This window comes from Ochlerotatus camptorhynchus, unplaced genomic scaffold, assembly GCF_037179485.1.
Source record: "Ochlerotatus camptorhynchus isolate MF236.1 unplaced genomic scaffold, CSIRO-AGI_Acam_v1.1 ptg000024l, whole genome shotgun sequence".
Taxonomy (NCBI): Eukaryota; Metazoa; Arthropoda; class Insecta; order Diptera; family Culicidae; genus Ochlerotatus; species Ochlerotatus camptorhynchus.
The window spans coordinates 2,775,431-2,796,151 of record NW_027040516.1 but is presented as its reverse complement, the minus strand read 5'-3'; the positions used below and the strand labels follow the sequence as shown (position 1 = coordinate 2,796,151).

The window sequence follows — 20,721 nt, the reverse complement described above, 5'->3', positions numbered from 1 at the left end:
TCTACAAGGCTATTATAAAGAAAAATAACTTAATTGCCATTAAAAAACTGCTCATAATGGTTGACGTTAGTGCGTTTGTAAATATGACAGTATGAAAAAAATTTAAATTGAGGCTACTTAGTTATTTTTTGAGTAAATTCGAGTAACTCACAATTACTCAATGTAAATATATTAGCTCAGAGTATAGCTGACTTCCCCCTAGCTGTAGTGTGTAGTTTTGGAGATCAAACAGAACAGAACGATAAGTTGAGTACTTGGAATGTGACATGACATTAGATGAAATGGTGAACATTGAAACTGTTAATCAGCAGGTATTTTTGAAAATCTCTTACATTTATTTGAAAATTCTTAGAAAAAAAAAATAGGTTCAAGAAATTTGATTCAAATCAGCTGACAACGTTGACATCAATACGTTTGAGACAATCGACAGATAACCTAGATTCAATCAATTATTTTGTACCAACGGATCTACTTTGCCCAGCCCGAGGATCGGGATGCAACAGATACAATAAAGTAGGACACTATGCACGCTGTTGTAGGGGTGTGAAGAAGCCAGTTCGACAACAACCTAAATCGTAAGTTGGCATTAGATTTCACAGAAGGGACAAATGGGATCCACTTGTTAGCAATCGTGGACAATTTTTCAAGATACCTGGAAATAGAAATCCTAACGTCTACAACCGCCAAAAACACTATTTTTAAACTACGAACTATTTTTGCTAGATTTTGATACCCTAATGAACTAGTCAGTGCTGATAAAAATCATTTCTTCTACACTCAACTTATCTGAAGATGAAGACAACCTTAACAGACAGACCAACTACCTGCATGAATTTGAATTTTGACATAACAACATTCTCTTGATCATGGCAACCTCTGAGTATCGAAGTCAACAAAGGAGTTCAGATTTGATCAAATGTTTCCAACCTTACCATGAGCTCGTGAAATCCGAAGCAATCTGCTATTTGCCGCACCCTAAGCTTATATGTTTTCCATAGAAACCTGAATTCACTTTGCCATATGTGCCAATGTACACCCACGAAAAGCACAATCAACTCCCTCTTCGATCCGAACTATTCTCCCCTGGAGCCACTTCCTAGAGCTACAATTTAAATCCCTTGGTCCATATAATAGAGACCGTGGTCTTCCTATTCCTACCGTTCGTCGTCCTATCATACGAATAAATATAGCAAAATTGCAATCCCTTGCTAAAGCACCGAGTCCCACTGGTCATACACACGTACAATCATTGTTTCATCCACGCTCTCTCTCTCTCTATTCACCGGTTATGCCCTCACTCTCTAGCAACGGGTTGCGGTTTAGTCACTGCTGACCAAACTTTACTTTCATACGTTTATTTTTCCATCGCCATGGAGGATGGAGGGATGGTAAAGTTCTAGTCCAGTTTTCCCCGGTTCGAAGAGGACCAACATAAAACGGTAATAATTTATTTATTTAACAGTCACAATGTATGATTTTATTGATTTTAAGTTTTGTTTTCGGTTTGTCATCCTTGGAAAGTGCCCATTTAAAAATGGCGTTGGCGCTTTGGAGAGCGTTGCACAGTGGCTTAAAAGTGAAAATTCGTGAATTTAATTGTATCCTGATGTTTGTGTACATTTAAGCCATTTGACGTGCTCCAATGTTTTCCCTTATAGCCTGTTTCGCAACTTTTGGAATATGCATCTTAAATTTTTCAACTGTTCTTTAGAAATCTAGCTTTTTCATTTAAACAAATAAAGAGTATATGTTCGCATAAAAGTTATAGAAAATATTATTTCAAGAAACTTTGCTGAAGACATCAAGTTGCCATGACTTCAATTTATCGAGATATAGGATATTCTATGCAGAGTTAATGTACACGTGCATCCATTCCGGGTGATATAGGCACGCTTTCTATAAGATCGTAGGTGCCTGGTTCGAGACGCATTATTTCGCGTTTCTTTTTTGTTCCTACGTGCCTCATTCGTGTCACATGTGCTGTGTCTCATGAGCTAAGCTCGGCGAGCTCCAGGGAGATCGGCAGCGTACCTACGTCCTGCGTGCATGCTAAAAGTGGCTTGTTGGTGATAAAAAAAAACAGCAGAGAACTGTTGTAGTCCTGTCACATTCTCGTGTTGCTGGTACAACTGATTGATTTCAATCAGTTGGTATTCAGTTTTTGAGGGTTGAGGGATTGTGGTTTTATAGAAGTATTTCAAGCAGAAGATGAGTTAAACGATTACGAACCAATTACCGGCGGGGCTATTTGTTACCGATCCATGCGCATGGAATTTTCATGGTTCAAAATATTGATTTAGCTCCACCAAGCTCAAACGATTTCAAATCAGCTCCTGATCATTCTCACAAAATTTGTTCTCATTAGGATGCGAACTTATACTGCACTTGGCCCTTTGAAGTTTATGTGGGAATTGAAAAATTGAACGTTAGTTATTAATTGATTAGGAAGATGATGTTCTTCTGACCTGGTTCATTTACTACTCAGCAGACAACATTGGAATAATAGGACAATGTCATAAGGGCAAGATGCAGTGTTGCTCTGAAAACAGCCGATTAATCCTACCAGCAAGTTATCAACTTGGGAATTAATTAATAACAAATTTTCTTGACATTCAATTGAAAAGTTGTTTTCAACAAAGTTGTAGCTGGGAAGAGCCCCCCCCCCCCCCTGACTCCGATGGACAACTTTTCCGTAAATCATTATGGTGCAGGGCTAGAACGATGAGGACAAAAAATACACTTTTCTTATAGTAATTCCCATATAAACTTCAAAGAGCCAGTGCAGAATCAGTTCGCCACCAAATTAGCTCAAATTTTGGGATATTGATCAGCCTGATTTGGATCCGATTGATCTTGGTGGATCAAATTGATAGGTATTTTGCAGCTGGCAGAGAACCAATAGTTCGGAGGGCCCTTTAAAAAAAATTTCGTTGTTGAAGTTGATTCGTGTGACTTCATCCATCAGTATTTTCATCCTTTCAAGCTGTAGTCGACATCACTAGTTTATTCAAACATGTACTCAAATTTGAGAACTGTTCAAATATATTTAGACAAAAAGCATGGTGTGTTCGTCCCAAGTAGTAGTCAACCTGAAAATATGATGAGAAATAAGAAAACTGGATTGTAAATTTTGGGATGAATCCAACATATTTGTCACACTCAACGGTCAGTAGTATCTGAATCGAAAACCTTGTTTTCCAAAATGTTTATTTAGTAGGCTTAATATCTTTGAAAGTTCTGCAGAGCCAAAGGACTAAACAAATATTACAATGGAGATCTAAATCGATTTCCTATATTTTTTGTGTGCATGCAACGCATCGAATCTCGACAGATCCGCAAACCCTTTCTGCCGAGGATGCTGATGTTCGTTTTTGCATGCTTTATCGACCTCCTGAGGGCTCGTTTATTATCGCCTGCAGCACCTCTACCACCTCCTCTGTTGATTTGCTGGTGCTGTCTGACAATGCACCTACAGTATGCAAAAAAAGTTTATCCACCCCCCTACCAATTAACATTTTTTTTTGTTTTTCTGGTGAATATCAGTTTAATTTTATGAGCGTTCCTCCATGATTCATCAATTTATGTTTATTTATCACATTGTCATTGAAAATACAGCGTTTATATCTTTTCTTGAGATTTCATGTGATAAATTATGAAAAATGGTAAAAAATTACGCAAAAAAAGTTTATCCACCCCCAAACGGATACTATGATTTAAGTGTGTTTATCAGAGTTTTAGTGTGTATACTGCAACTTTATCCAATGTAAACATTGTGTCTATCTGTCATTTAGTACTCTTGAAGTTTTCGTGCTCAAAATTTCAGTTTTGTGTTCAAAATTGGAAGTTATTTGTTTCAAAACGCCCAAAAAGACCAAATTTCGATCAGTATTCGAAATTTGATTATTGAACATCACAAAACTGGCAAAAGCTACCGTTATATTGCCGATATTGTCCAGTTTCACAAAGATACGGTCGCTAGAATTGTGCAGTTGTACAAAAAGCGTGGTTCTATCTCACCAGCTAAGCGGTCGGGGCGTCCTTCAAGGTCAACTGGCCGAATTGACAGAGCTATCGTGAAGAAGGCGGAGCTGGACCGGGGACTATCAGCTCCGAAAATTGAGAAACAGATTGAAAGCGAGTTTTCAATTCAACTGACATCACAATCCGTACGAAATCGTCTTCATAAGAAAAGTCTTAAGGGCAGAGTAGCTCTTAAGAAGCCATGGTTTATTATTCAGGGACCTTTTTATAACTTCAGAGCTTTGATGAAACCTCATGGACTTTAAATAGTTCAGAGAATTCCGCTCAAATTCAAGAAATTTCGTGCTCGAACTTTGCGGAAAATCAACGAGATACATAGACGTGAAGCAAGCTTTGATGAAGTTTGGTGGACTGCGTAATAATTCGAGGAACTGCGTATAACTTCATAGAAGCACAGGGCATTTTGAAAAAGTTCAGGGATTTTCCTAAGAAAGAAGACTTCAGGGATCTTCGTTTCAGTTTAGGGAACTTCATAGCAGTTTGTCAGAGATCTTAAAAATCTCAATGAACTTCCTGAAGATGAAGATTTTGGACCATCGTTTAATTTCAAGGTACTTTGAAATTTGAGTAAATTTTCTAAAATTTTAAGGAAATTTTGTAGCTGTTCAGGAAACGTTGCATAAGTAACAGGATATTCTTTCAGATATGTTCCCTAGACCGCCAAGAAGTTTTAAAAGATCAGCATTTGCTGATGTTTTTCTGATCTAAATTAGCGAGTTGCTAAAAAAAAGGATGACTTAAGAATGTGCTTAAGTTTTTGAATATCATAATTTTTCAAATGGATTGACCAACTTTCAACACGGTATTTTCCAAATTTAAACCATACACTTTGGCAACATGGTGGCAACATGGTGATTTGATTGGTTGATCTGTTGCAGGTTGTAGCAATGGATGTACCACTTTCAGGTTTGTTGTAGCGAGATGGTGGCACTTGGTGGTCACTTTGTGGAATTGGTGCCGATACTCAGGCGCTTCCTTCTGACACTGTTGGTATACAAAGGCGCCCATTATCTAACCGAAAAGGTTATTTCTTCTTATCGATTACGGACATCGACGCGAAAACGATGCCGTCGAAACCCGCAGAGCAATGGTCAGCAGAAGCCACCTAGATCGTACCGTGCCAACCAGAAAGCGATTTGAAGGAACGGAACAGAAAGTCGGTAGACTTGGTGAAATTAATAATTGGAATGGTAAATATATCACTGCACTGATCTACACGCTCATCTGAAAGAAAAGTACTCCACCAAGCCATAACCGTGGCTGACGAGGCGTGCGTCCGACGAGTTCCTGTGAGGGGTAAGTTTATTGCCATTGATTCCCACACCCAACTCTTAATTCGCCTGAGAAATGTTCGTAGACGCCAGTATCAGAGGACTGGAGATCTAGCGAGGAAACGTGAAATGGCCAATCTGAACAAGGAGATTGCTTCCAGAATGGTCTCACTCCGGAACGAAAGTTTCGGGCGGCTTGTCCAGAATCTGGACGACCGCTCCAGACCATTCTGGAAAGTTGCCAAGGTCTTAAAGACGCACCCTAAACCCATTCCGCCACTAAAAGATGAAAATGATGACGATCGGCTCATAATCACCCCTCAGGAGAAAGCAAATGCGATTGGTGAGCATATTGCCAAATCGCACTTGCTTGGCTCCAACATCCAAAGTCCGCTCGAAGTTCAGGTTGAGCAATGCGTACTCAACCTTGATTCCTCCCCTTGTGCCATCCCTCCGGAGGATAGAATCACAGTGGAACAGATTTGCTCAGCGCTGAAATGCACCAAAAACATGAAGGCCCCCGGGTTTGACGGAATATTCAACCTAGTGTTGAAAAATCTCAGCATGAAGGTTCACTCTCTGCTGGCTGCTGTCTTCAACAGATGCTTGGAACTGCACTACTTTCCAAGTATCTGGAAGACAGCGAAAATCATACCTATCCGCAAACCCGGGAAGGACCCAACGTTAGCTTCAAGCTGCAGACCAACGAGCCTCCTTTCAGCGCTGAGCAAATTGTTCGAGAAACTCATTCTCAATTGTTTGCTCAAGTTTGTCGAGGAAAATAGCATTCTCCTTCCGGAACAGTTTGGGTTCAGAAAGGGGCACTCCACCAATCACCAGCTAGTGCAGGTGATGAATAACATCCGAAGTAACAAAGCTATATCCAAGTCCACAGCCATGGCATTGTTAGACGTTGAGAAAGCGTTTGATAATGTCTGGCACAATGGGCTTGTGTACAAGCTTTGTAACTACAACTTTCTATTATATCTGGTTAAAATCACCCGTAACTACCTCCAGCAAAGGTCGTTTAAGGTATCGTTGAATGGTTGTCTTTCCGACACGTTTTCCATCCCAGCAGGAGTCCCGCAAGGCAGTCTGTTGGGCCCCTTGCTTTAGAGCATTCACACTTCCGACATTCCTCCCCTCGGAGACGGTTGCGTGTAGTCAAGTGTTGTGCCTTGGTTAGGTGTCTGTATCCGCTGATTTGCCGCAGATCCCGCCTCTCAAGGGTGAACAAACTGGCTGTCTACAAACAAATCATAGCACCTGCGATCCTCTACGCAGCTCCGGTGTGGGAATCATGTGCACAGACTCACAGGAACAAAATCCAGGTCGCTCAGAATAGAGTGCTGAGGATGGTACTTGATCGTCCTTTCGACACTAGAATAACAAATTTACACAAAGAGGCAGGCATTGCCAAAATAGATTACAGAATTAACGAAATTAAGACTAAATTTACACAAAAATGTAATTTATCAGAACATGCTTTGATAAGCAATTTGTATATAGTAGATTAGGTGTATATAGTAGTTGTAGGTTAGTTATAGTTGTAAATAGTAGTTATAAGTAGTCTCCTTTTTCAAATTTAAAACAAACTAATCCCACCAAGGTGGTCATTCTTTAAACAGTCCTGATAGGACTAGGAACTATAATTAATAATAATTTAAATTGAAAAGGAACTAAAGCTGAAAAGACGCATCTGTGTCACTTGATAAGTAATACATGTAAACCACACAATACAAGAAATAAATATCATTTAAAGTCAAAGTCAAAAAGGCATTAGCTCATTTTCGCTTCGGACGGCGTCGTGAACAGCAATAGCAGCTGTAGGAAGGTGGTGACTAGTCCACTCCTTCACACCTAACAAGCAACAATTGACTGGTCGTGGCAAAGGAGGAAAAGGTCTGGTAAAGGAGGCGCCAAGCGTCATCGCAAAGTTCTTCGAGATAACCGCCATCGGTCGTCTGGCTCGCCGTGGTGGTGTCAAACGTATCTCCGGTCTGATCTACGAGGTGTGCTGAAGGTGTTCCTGGAAAATGAGGTCTGTGATGCTGTCACCTACACTAAACACGCCAAGGGTAAGTGGCCATGGATGTCCTGCCATCTAGCTTACATCAGTAAAGAGTTGGAATAGAATTTATCTTTGCTTGTTTGTCGATATTCAGAACCACAAGCCCCCAATGACCATACAAAATGCTCTCCAGAGTTGTTATCTTGTAACCAAACTTGGAAGCAGGGGTGCAAGTGATTTTGATTGATTCTCTTAATCAACTTTCTCTTTGAAAAAAATTACTACAAATTTGGTACGCCTACAATTCAAAAACGGAAAGAGTTGAAATAGTAGATAATTGATCAATTAAAAGAACTAAATTCTCTTCATATTTATTCCGTCCACTAGCGTTCCTACGTCAAGCTTCCGTTCATGCCCCTAGGCACAGACCCTTCTTTTTTATGATATTCCATCCCAAGCACCGCTTCCAAACATCCCATGGATTTCCGCCGAGCTACTTCATCCACAAGTTTGCCACGAACAAATTCCTGGATCAAACCGTCGTCCGGTAGTCCCTCAAGCGCGGTGACCAGCGTGGAGAAAGAATCAGGAAGACTACTGAGCACCAAATTCACCTGTAGATCATTGTCGAGCTATTGACCAGCGATAGCGATTTTCTCAAACAAACTTTCCATCCGGCTGACATATGCTCCAATATCTTCACCATCGACATGCTCCATGCGCATCATCTTTTTTTTTTAGGATCATCGTTGTTCGTTGATTCCCAAGCTTCCTTCGTAGACTTCGTTTTCTTGATCAAACAGTATTGAGTTGGTTCTACAAGAAGCCCAATCGTGTCTCTCGCTTGCTTGTCACCTTCGTCCCAATCTTTTAACACACCGCTGTGTTGCCTGGAGCCCTTTCGTTTGTGCTTGTGCCGCTGGCCGTACTCCGAGATCGATGAACTTCCAAAGCTGCACTTACATCTGCAATAACTCCACATTAAACTTCCAGTCCGAGTAATTCGAATCGTTCAATTTCTCAACGCCGATTTTCTCCATTTTCAGTTTTTAGAATTTTTCTTCTTCCGTAAAAAATTTTTTTTGCTCTTGCGAACTTCCAATGCAGACTTGATAACGCCTGGACCCATAACCTGATAGAGTCAGGGAAACGCGTCTGCTTGGTCGTAGTGAATGTTCAAGAAAGGTTTATTAATTATAAACTAATTAGCGTGGCTTGCTACTTCAGGTTGTTTCATCTATCAAAAGGACCAAAGAAAGATTCTGCACGGAGAAAAAATACTACCCAAAATTTGAGTTCTTTTTACTTAATATTGACTTCAGCCTCTCACTTGCACTCGTTATTGTTGTCAAAAAAGGAACGAGAGATTCGACCCAACGATATAGTTCAGCCCAATAAGTTACTTTTGAGTAAATTGCATATTCTCAAATTTACGTGAATTAAACTTAATTTTGGGTACAATATACTTAAGAGTAGGTAATTTTTTTGCTGTTGTTAAATGGAAACTACTTTATGCGATTTACTCAAATTTGGGTTATTGGGCTGAACCCCGGAATTGAGGGAAAAGTACTTAATTTTGGGTAGTTTTTCATCTCCGTGTGGAGAATATTAAGAGTGATTTCTTAAGCTCTCACAGTTTGCCTAGAGTTCTCGAAATTTCCCTAAGCTCTCAGAACTTCTATAGAGATACTGCAAATTTCCCAGGTGTTCATAAAGTAGCCCATGAGATTCCATATTTTCCTTGAAGTTCTCAGAATTTTATTAAAGCTTACGTGACTTTCATAAAGACCTCTAAACTTTTGAAATTTTCTCTGGACTTTGGAAGTTCTTGAAGTTTTTTGGACTTCCTTGAAGTTCTTTGGACTTTCTTGAAGTTTTTAGTGTTCCTTTTAAGCTACTTCATGTTTTTTAAGTTCATGTGTCAAATACAAACTTCACAATTTTATCTTGTTACTTTCACAAATAAAATAATATCTTATTATTCCATGTTTTCATAAAACATTTTTTTAGTAAATATGAATTGAAGGCACCCTGCATGGAGTTAGTTTTTAGCAGATCAGTAATCATGTCTTTTAATGATTTCTGATTCTAGGGAGGGGTAACAGGAGAGTTTGGTAAAGGAGATGATCAATCCAGTTTGTGCCTTCCTCAAAATTGACGTTAGCTCGCTTTCTTCTCTCTATATAAAATTTGCACATTGCTAACGGAACTATCAACTCTATTCATATCCTCATCTATCAAATGACCACTTTAAGTCTGATATTGGACGTTAAGCATCTCCAACTATGTAAATCGTTAACTTCACGCATGAAGTAATACAAACCTGATTAGCTGAAGTAAGATCTAGGTTTTAAAAATACATTTATATTAGAATTTATCTATAAAATTTAACGGGGCCTAAAAATTAAACCATAATTTCAAGATTTTCCTAATAACAGTCCAGTATAGAATCGGAGCCTTCTAACCGCATTCAGGACTCACCGCATTGTCGTGCAAGTGTTTATAAGCTTATGAGACATCCACCCTCCCTAAGCTTTGCTTCTCGAATATATCCCAACAAACCAGCGAATCATTTCGCCCGGAAGGAAGAAATAGGTACTCAATCACCCTCGCGCTTCCAATAGGTAGTTGTACCTACAAACATGCGGAGTGAGCGAGAGGGGAATATCTTCCCGGGGGAAGTTCATTTTCCGCAATAGCAAGCAATTCCGCAGTCTGGAGCTATAAACTAAATAAAATCCCATTCCGTTATGGCTGGAAGCAATTCTATTTTTTCTGCTGCAATTCGAACTCATATTGCTCTATTGGACATCGAAATACATACCTCTTCCTCTCGATGTGTGGTACAACTAAGCACGAAAGGGAAGGGATCGGATCCTAAGGATACATTGAACAATTTCTCATCGAATTGTTCCACACAATTCGACCCACTCTTAGCAGAATGTCACACAGCCAGCTACGGCATTCGCTGGGAGCTTCAAGTTCAATCATATCGTGATCAATTTCTGGCACACTACATTCGTTTTTGCTTCCATTTCAGTTTTCGTACACTTGTTTCGGAAGTACTTTGTGAAGGTGTATGCTTCGGAATTCTTGGACGTTGATGAAGAACAAGGAGTAGTTCTGTTTTTTTTTCGCTTCTGTCGTTTGATACCGGACAAAAATCACAAGTCACAGGGAATGGCTTCCTGTTTTATTTTTATCGAAAGAAACATAGGAAGGTTCCAGGAATCAGTTGTCAATATACATTGACTGCCGCTGGCATGTAGTATATTTTTTTTCCTAATGAAGCGAAACAAAATTGAGAGACTGACTTATAGTACGATCACTGGTGGCTCCAGGGGGGGACTGGGATAGAGGGGGCTCCCTATTTATTTATGTATGTGTTAGCTTGTTCGACTGATATGTGGAAAGATTTATTTTTTTTTCTGTCCCTGAAGCTTTCTCAGTCTAGGGCAAGCCTGTCCAACACTGGCGTGCACAGGGTGGGGCAAGGTGGGGGCAATTGCCCCACCTTTCATAAATAAGGTTTTTATTTCCACGTTTACAAAATCATGATACAAAATAACTTTCTTGATAACTTGATTTGAAGGTAAAATAAAATCATTTCATAATATAATGGTACTGGAAACCTTTTATTGCGTCAATTCCTTTGCGATGGTGCCTGAAAATTGCACCACAAAGGTGCATGAAGGGAAAAACTTCAATGTAATTTCTTGGTCAAAAATTTCTATTGAAATTTTTTTTTTCAAGGTGGTTCATGCAGGGTTAAAAGAAGAGGGTAAATTTAAGGTTGAAAAAATTTACCTTCGTGATGGTAAATCGAAAAAAAAGCTTTTTATTGAATCTTTCTGGTGCAAAAATATCATCAAAGTGGTGCATAGAGGGACTAATCAAAATGAATAACTCTGGTGGAAAAATTGAATCACGCTTAGAATTTGGAGGTTCACATTTCACTGAAAATTTCTGGTGGAAAGTTTGCAGCACTGTGATGAATGTAGAAGCAAGGTTTACTCATTTTTCTGGTGCATAATTTGCATCGTTCTGATGAATGCAAGCTTCATTGGAAATTTACGGTTAAAAATTTGCACCATTTTGGTGCATGAAGAGGCAAAGCCTGAAAATTGCACCACAAAGGTGCATGGTGAAACAAACTTCACTGACAAGTTTTGGTGCACCGTTCTGGTGATCGTAGGAGCATGCTTTATTGAAAATTTCTGGTGCAAACTTTGCATCGCTCTGATAAATGAAATGAACAAAATAGTTCTGGTGGAAAACTTGCACTGATATGTAAATGAAGGCACAAGCTTTATTTAAAATTAAGTTACATTGACAATTTCTGGAGGAAAATCTGCACCGTTCTGGTGAAAGGACGGGCAAGCTTTTCGGAAAATTTTTGGTCTTAATTTTGCATCCTTTAGCTGAATAGAGAAACAATTTTTAATATTTTTTTCCTGGTGTAAAATTTGCACCATTCTGATGATTAGAGAGAAACTGCATTACTGTTGATTTATGATGAAAAATCTTGATTTAGTGGAAAACCTGCAACATTCTGATGATAGAAGAAGCAACCTATATTGAAAATGTCTGGTGGAAAATGGAAAAAGGAAATCTGCATCAATCAGAAGATTTAAGAAGCAATTTTTCATTGAACATTAACGGTGGAAAAGTTGCATCGTTCTGGTCAATTGAAATTTTCTGGTTTAAAATTACCCGAGGACAAGTTATTATTGAAAATTTCTAGTGTAAGATTTGCCACAATCTGCTGCATGGAGGGGCAAGCTGAATTGAAAATTCCTTATATTAAAATTGCACAGTTCTGGTGAATGAAGTGATTAGCTTTATTGAACATTTCCGAGAAGAACCTCAAGGGTATTGAATTTTGAGAACAGTTTCAAAAGAAAAGATTTCTGGGGATGATTTCATGAAAATTCTGCGAATAATTTCTAGTAAATCCTGCAGATAGTTCCATGATAATTTTGAAAAGAATACCGAGAGAATCAAATTTTGAATGAAATTCCAAAGGGATGTTGAGGAAAATTTCAAGGAAAATTTCAAGGAAATTCCGAGGGTAATTTCAAGCTCATTCTGGAAAGAATTTCTGGAGAATACAGAGGAAATTCTTCTGAAACATTAGGGGAATTTCAGTTCCAAGGTGTTCTGAAAAAAAGAAGTTCAAAAATATTCCGAAAACAACCTCAAGGATATTGAATTTTTAGGACAGTTCCAAAATATTTATGGGGAGAATTCAAAGAAAATTCTGCGGATAATTTCTAGAGCATCCTGCAGATAGTTCCAAGAAAATATTGAAAAGAATACCGAGAAAATCAGTGTTTGAGTGAAATTCCAAAAGGATTTTAAGCAAAATTTCAAGCGAATTTCGAAGATAATGTCTAGCTCATTCTGGTCAAAAGAGCTCTTAGGAGAGTTCTAAAAAAATCCGAAAAGAACGTCAAGGATATTGAATTCTGAGGACAGTTCCAAAGGGTTTCTGGAGAGTATTCCAATTTTTTCAGTGAATCCTGCAGATAGTTCCAAGATAATTCCAAAAATAATACCGAGAAAATTAAATTTTGAGTGAAATGCAAAGGGATTTTGAGGAAAATTTCAAGGGAGTACCGATTAATTAATTAATTAATTTATCTTTATTAGGGAGGCTTTCAGCCTTGGGCTGGTTCGCCTCCACGGAGTACCGATAATTTCTAGCTCATTCTGGGAATAATTTCTGGTAAATACTGAGGAAATTCTACTGAAACTCTTGGAGAATGTTAGTTCTAAGGTGTTGTGAGTAAAAGTTCTAAAAATAATTTTAGATTGAGAAGTATCCAAGGTTGCAAAGACTCATTTCAGCTAAAATAATGTTTTTCGGAATAATAAAACCAAAAGATGGTATGATGGCATGTTTTACTTGTAACTTACAAGAAGAGGTTACAAAGTATGCGTTGGAAACATAAAACCTGTAAATTTTGCTTTCTATGAGTCACAATCAGCGATTTGCTGATCGCTGAGTGAGTGAGTGAGTGAGTGAGTGAGTGAGTGAGTTTGTGAAAAATCGCTGATTGTGACTCTCATGAAGTGAAATAAACAGGTTTAATATGTCAAACACATTCTTTGCAACCTCTTCTTGTATCCTACCAATTCAAAATTTGATCATGGCATCTAATTATTTCATAATTTAGAAAAACATTGTTTTAGCTGAAATGAGTCTTTGCAACCTTGGAAGTATCTAAAAAGAGCTCATAGAGTTCTATAAGTTTTGAAAAGAACCTCAAGGAATTCTGAGGATGGACTTTTTCACAGCTGTTCAAAGTTTAAAGTCAGCTTTTAGATTCCTTAATTGAAAAGTGGGTATTAGTTTGCCATTGAACCTTGGTCTACTGTTGTCTTACTAAAAATTTGTCTGAGAATCTTCTTAGAAAATTTCAAGTCATTTGTCACCGTGGTTAAAAAGTTACAGCTATTTTGTGCATTGCAATAAGTTCAGGATTGTTCTTTATATCATCTTTAAAACATGTTGAATGTTCGGCATTATTTCCTGTCACCCCGACTGGCGGTACTTTGTGGCAGTGTTGACATGCTCAATCCTTTGCTCAAGTCGTCATTCCGTTAACAATCCTGTAATCGGTTGACAAAATAGTTTTGTGCGCTTTTGTTCCAATCTTATTTATTTTTTAAACCTTTTTAATCATCTAATATGACATTTAGGTCAAAACTACAACAGCATATAATACCCCGTACAGACTATGACTTATATCATGTAATATAGACTGTCTTGCAATGAGCACTCACATATAGTATTTCCAGTGAAAACTATATGTATAAGTTCTCATTGCAAGACATAATATAAGCCATAGCAACCGGTGAACACTCGTATTTATTTCAGTTACCATAGGGACGTAATTTGTGATTAGCATCAGTCCCTTTCAAATTGAATCATTATTTATGAACGGTCCTTATATTTGAAATGACGTTTCACATTCATCTAGTGATGGCAAATTTTCATTTGAATAATCGATTAATCGATTAACGCACCGAAAAGTAAAATATTTGATGAAAGCATTAACATCTCCAGAGGATCATCACCGATCGTTTCAAACATGTGATGCACTCTCATTGGTGGAAAAATTAAAGCACAGCGAACAAAAAAAAATCGATTAGTTGTTAATCGAGTAATTTAAAGATGGGACATCTCTGATTTTGGTGTGATTGTTTTGATCAAAATGAGCGCAAAATTTCATCTTTACCGAGGGGGCAGCAAAACCACAAAATTACCTTGAATACGGGGGGTATTCATTGGATGAAAGGGACCGTGAAAGAGGACACTAAAATAGAAAGTTTTTCTTCCGACAGTTTCATCTTAGCATTCATCTTTGGCCATAGCCTGTATGGGGTATAAGGCAAAGCGGCTACAAAATCGCTATATAATGGCTAGATAAACATTTCAAAAGGTCCTATCTGCATTGATCGATTCTCTTCATCGACTTTCTCTTTCATCAATAACTCAGCTGCAAAACCTTTATCTGTTGTATTTGACGTTTTGGACGCTATAGCGTGTCTATAGATAAGAACCTCCTTTATCAAACTATGTGGTAGAATTAACGCGAAATCTGTTAGGGGCTATGAAAAGAGAAAGTCGATGAAGAGAATCGATCAAAGCAGATAGGACCATTTGAAATGTTCATCGAGATGGAACGTTTCATCTAGCATACTTTGCAAAGATGGCCGACCACTTCATGAACATTCTGGGAAAGTGTGCCTCCCAGTTGGTGGCTAACTACGATCCTATGCTGGAAAACACTTGGCGAAGGGTGCTAAAAATTTCCAGTACACAAGTAACCGTATTCAAAATGACATGATTACGCCGTTGCACAATGTAATGTTACGGAACATTGCGAAAACCTTGCGAGGAAAACCTGTGGTAATCATTGCAGATGAGACGGAAACATTTGTGGGTGTGAGACGGGTGTTGAAAACAGTCGCGACGACCATCTTCAATACCATTTCTGAGGTCCTGAGAGCGATGCAGATTTCTTGGGAGCAGTTTATGGCAATATGTTTTGACAGTGCCAGCACAATGGCTGGGAGCACTGCTGGAGTACAAGCCAAGTGCAAGGACAAAAACAGCAATATACTTTTATGAAGAGCTTTGAGTGTGCTGGTTTATTTCCTTTTAATTCCGTTATAATTGTTTATCTTTTGACAGATACGCGTATTTCGTCTACTACTGGCAGACTTCATCAGTGCCAAGTACTCAACTCCACTAATCAAGATTGGATTGAACAAGAGCAATATAGGGTAAACACTCCTATAGTTGCGGTACGTTAGAAGCGTTAGGTTCCTATAGTTGTGTATTGAGTCTCCATGCACAACTATAGGAACCTAACGCTTCTAACGTACCGCAACTATAGGAGCATTTCCGCTACTGTTTGTTCACTGCTATGCGCACTGTTTGAACCTTGTACGTGTCGACGCAGTGTGCATGCGAAAGGAGAACGCGATTCTTATTGGTCATTTATGTCGGTTTGTCGGTGCTATCACCACCATCTGATGTGACTTCAGCTGAATCCAACCACCAAGGCAACAACATTTGTATCATTCCGGTTATTAATGCAACCATTTGACGAACTGACCATCCTAGACATCGTCGATGGAATTAAAATTCCAATTCCTTTGGCTGAAAGCAGTTTGCATTGCAGAAGATGAACCACCGCCGGAGCAAAAAATTAATAAAATTAGCTAAATTGAACAGTAGGGAAACAGTGGTTGATTTACAGCACCATCCACCACGCACTTTGAAGTGCTCCCCATCCCCAGATTAAATGCACCATAGAAAAAAAATGCCCCTCCTTAACAAGATTCCTGTGCACGCTAGTGCTGTCCAACCTTTCAAAACTTGCTTTTTTAAATGGCTATATCTATTTTCGATGAACATGTTTCAAGCTGCATTTTGTTTCTTTCTCATTCAACCAGGGCTGAAATTCATAATGATGATTAAAACTGAACTAGAATGATGCCATTGCTGAAAGCTAGAGCAGTGTCTGTTTTTATCATTTATCATCACACGCAAGGATTGTGATGCTCAGTCAATGAAAACAAAGACTAGGTAACAACACGAGAGAACAAACTTGTGGGCTGCGTAACTGGGTGAGTGCCCTGCAGTCAGTGACTTTTACGCTATTTCTAAACAACCCAAATTGGATCTACTCATATCCGTCAAAAGTAGATTGTCAGTCCCAACCAGTGTTGGGAAAATATCAAAAGATCAAATCTCACCAATGAGAATAATCTCATTTGAGTATCGTAAACAAAAATCATCAAGCAGACAATATCGGATGAAATTAAAAGCTGTGATACGGTTGCTCTGATATCATGCTAACAAAACTCACCAGCTACAATTCTCACCAAACTGGGGTGAGTTTGAGCTTCAAGATTTATGATGTACACCCGAACACGAACCGAAACTTCCATCACTGCTGGTAGCAGTAACTTCGTGTCTGTCTTCTGTGAAGAGTAAAGAGAGATAGCAAGCTATGCTTTCTCTTTATAGGAATACGATGTGCTACGGAATCATTGTGGTGGTAAGTCAACTCGTAGCTACAATTTTACATATTCTGAATTGTCTCGCAATATCAAAGGAGCTTGTTAAATCAATATCATGCTTGATATTTTATTCCAGTATCTCGCGTGATATTGGGAGTTCTTGAGAGCGAAACAAAATCATTTGAGTGAGGATTATGCCATCACTGGTCCCAAATTTGTAAATTGAGTAAACAAAGTTGGGACTGACAAGATGACGAATAGACAACATCGACCTGAATCCTAAAGAAGTTGTTCATTTGTCATCTTGTCAGTTCAAACTTTGATTACTCAATTTTAAGTAGCCCTACTTTTGATCGATATGAGTAGATTCCACTCAAATTTGAATTGTTTAGAAATAGAGTGAATTTCATATCTAAAAGTTCAGCCTTTCACGAGCATGCTTGGCATACACAGTTTTGGTCACGAACTGCTCATTTGCTAATAACTTTGCACACAATTGACAAAAAATAGTTCTGTTTGAAGCAGTAGATAGAATAAAGTTAGAGTTTGTAGTAGGTATGTAAGAAAAAGTAGATTTTAATTCTAGTAATAAACTGTATTTGTTTTTGCGTTGTAAAAATCAAGTGAGCAATGTTCGCTGCACATCTCGGACTTTATGTGTAAAAATTCATTAGTGTTGATTCAAATGTTAAGATTTACCTACTCTTTGCATATCTATCGTAAGCTATGATCCTTATCTATCAAAACTTTAAAGAAAATCAATTTTCAATAACGGTGTGAAAAGTTATTAACAAATGAGCAGTTGGTGTGTACAACTGTGCATGCCAAGCATGCTCACGAGCAAGCGAATGTGAAGGCAGATGGTTGTTAAATGCATATCATAACCACTCATTGAAACTGATTGTTTTGCCTTCTAATTCAAATCTGAGTCTTAACGATTGGGACCAAATCAGAAGCATAGACCAACATTTATTTATTATTTATTAAGGCTCAAATGCATTATCCAACTTTACATACCGTTGTTATTAGTTCAATGCTTAAAATCATATTACAATGCTATGTTCCTGGCCTATTCACTCAAGGTAATTGGGATTGCAACTTTTCGCAAGCAAACTTCACGTTAAATTTGAATTCAAATTTCGTTGCATGCCACGGCGAGTACCGCAGTTTGTCCTTAACAAGCATCACTCGGCTCAGGCAATATTTTACCATTAAAAATTTCCCAAACTCCTCCAAACAAACTTCGCTCTGTCAAAATCATTCATCCAACTGGGGTTTTTTCCCTCTATTTTAATGCAAAACTTTTGAAAACAACCTATCACTCTTGTTGCGCTACAATTTCCAGTAAGTATTCCACAAAACTTTACTCGTGGATGGATGTTTACTTTAGTCCTGTCGGGAGCTGATGTTGCTACTCTGTCTGCATGCGGCATTTATTTCACTGTCTCATGCATATTTTATCCCCAGAAAAAGGCTTCCTCCCTCGTCCCTTTACCTACAGTCAGCCAGTGGAGCTGTTGTGTATCACGAGCAAGACGGTTTGGCCAAGTAAATGTTTGGTTGCCTTCCATAAATCTACAGCAGCGGCGAAAAGGTCATGTCTCACCATCAGCGAGCGAGTCCCGTTGCTGTCCCATTTCGTGAAATACGGCTTGTTTGTTGCAATAGAGGGACCATTTCTGCCTAAAGGTAGTTCCACGTGCTTCACCCAGTGGGATCGGTGCTAAGTTCAGCTATCAATCATGTATCCTATTTAATTTGAAGACTTCCTGGGAGGCAGCACAAATGTTCCTATCGAATCCCTATGGGCATCGAACCGCTTACCCAATACATTCCCGCCCGGTAGCTAATCGAAACTACACATACCATGCATCCCGAAATGTTACGTGCCTGTTTTCCGGTGTGACACAAACTGGCTAGAAAAAAGTTTACCTCATCAATTATGAACGGGATTAGAAATCGATGTTGTGTCGTTTTGTATGTTTCCTGCTGCGCCCACGCCCGGTAACAACCGACCTTTCTGTGTAACAACCTATTACTGACGGTGGGAAGCGAGGGACAGAAATAAAATGACGTTGATGGTTGAGCAGGGTAATAAGAATCAAATTAGTGTAGAAGGAAGTTTGTGATCAAATTAGGCGCAGAACCATTGACCGAGTTCATGACTTTTCTCGCTCGTTGGTTCGTCAATTATGGTCACCCCAAGCTATGGCAGAAAACTCCATTATAATGGTAGTTTGTTTTCACCTTTTGCACTGTGCGAAGGAGTCCAACCTTAAAGAAGTAGTTTAAAAATAACATCAAAATGATCAAAATTTGAAATGAATATATTACAAAAACATTTCTAATATTTTGTTATAATCATAACCACGACATTCCGTCACACAACCAAATCACCAATTTGCAAAGAAAGTTAATCTAACCCACAAACTGATCTGAAGAGAAAAAATAAATCACCTTCCGTCACGCGTCAACTTTGCAAATTGGCGCAAATTTCCCTGAACTCGTGTCAAACTTTCTAATCTCAAAGCCAACACCTCTGAGCCACACTTAATCCAATTCCAAAATGTGTCGCCTGGCGAATGCTTGTTCGTCATCCAACAACAAAGTCGTCGCCGTTTGATATTATCAACCAACGCATTTGGTATCACCGCAAAAAAAAGCGCCGTGGGTAATAACAAAATCCTGCCAATCTGTAACGCGTGGCACGTGTCATTTCTCAGTAAAGCCCGGCTGCGGGTCTGCGAAGGAACAAGCACAGGGAGGAAAAGTTTTGCTGAATCAACAGATTCACCCGCAAACTTGGAGCTCTGTGGAAATGAGAAAAAAAGGTGGCGAACGTGTCCGGGATAAATTGGTCCCATCAAAGAGAATTTTGCGTTTACCTTGTAAATTTGCATCACACACAAACACACACACACTACTGAAGGGCTAGGAGGAAAAACAAGGCGGAAGTTCTTACCTGGCAGTTCGGCCCACGCTTTGAGGTCAACGTCCCGCGCGTACGTCGAGTCCTGGGCCTCTGAACACAGTGGTGGTATGTGGCGGGAGATGGGCGACGCCCGGTCCAGTACCACCCAGCCCGTCATGGTGTAGTTTTCCTTGCCCTTGTCCTCCTCTGGCGTCCGGATGGTGCTGGGATTTTTCTGTGCAATGATGAGAAGGGAAAGAAGAAGAATACCGAAAAGGATAATGAACTGATGTTGGCTCGGAGTCAGACTACAATAGTGGAGCGGGTTCGCGTGAATTTGTTTGCTCTCATGTCTGCTTGTTGGAAACATAGACGGGAATATTTGCGTCGGTACATGATGGGATATGTTTATTTGCTACGTGAGCTCATATTGCTCTCGGCTCGTGCTGCTGGGGGTAAGATTGCTGTTATGGCGAATGTAGAGGAATTATATGTAATTATGCTGACTAATAGAAGGTTATGCAGCGGGCGTTGTTCATGGTTTGAGTTCCTGCATGAATTTAATGATGAAACTTTTATGCTCTAAGTTTATAGTATAAGAATCTTCATGTATGTGGATTTTGATTGCAATGGGCACATAAACTACCGATCATAAGTTTGGGATCACCCTTCATTAATTTACAACACTATCATAACATATGCAACCAACTCAACACAGCCATTACCTCTGCACATGAAAAATATAATCGTTAAGTCAAAAATGAAGACAAATCTTGTCCTTAGAACTTTTTCAATTATGAAAAAACGAATTTAAAAAGTCACGAATGTATTCTGACGAAAATGTAGGTGAAAATCCTTCTGAAATCTGCAATCTCTTTGCAAATTTATTTCAGGAAGTATAGAGCACATTTTCTGAAAAAGACCGTGACCGCGACTTCTTAGCATTC

General features: G+C 39.0%; 1 protein-coding gene across 2 annotated transcripts in view; it reads right to left on the bottom strand.

The window, feature by feature from the left end:
- Nucleotides 1-20,721, bottom strand: part of oaf (out at first) — a 285,677-nt gene that overhangs the window by 9,538 nt on the left and 255,418 nt on the right. For both annotated transcript variants that reach the window (XM_065229389.1, XM_065229382.1), the window contains one exon: nt 19,826-20,009. In XM_065229389.1, the coding sequence (XP_065085461.1) occupies nt 19,826-20,009 (184 nt within the window). The remainder of the gene's footprint in view (nt 1-19,825; nt 20,010-20,721) is intronic.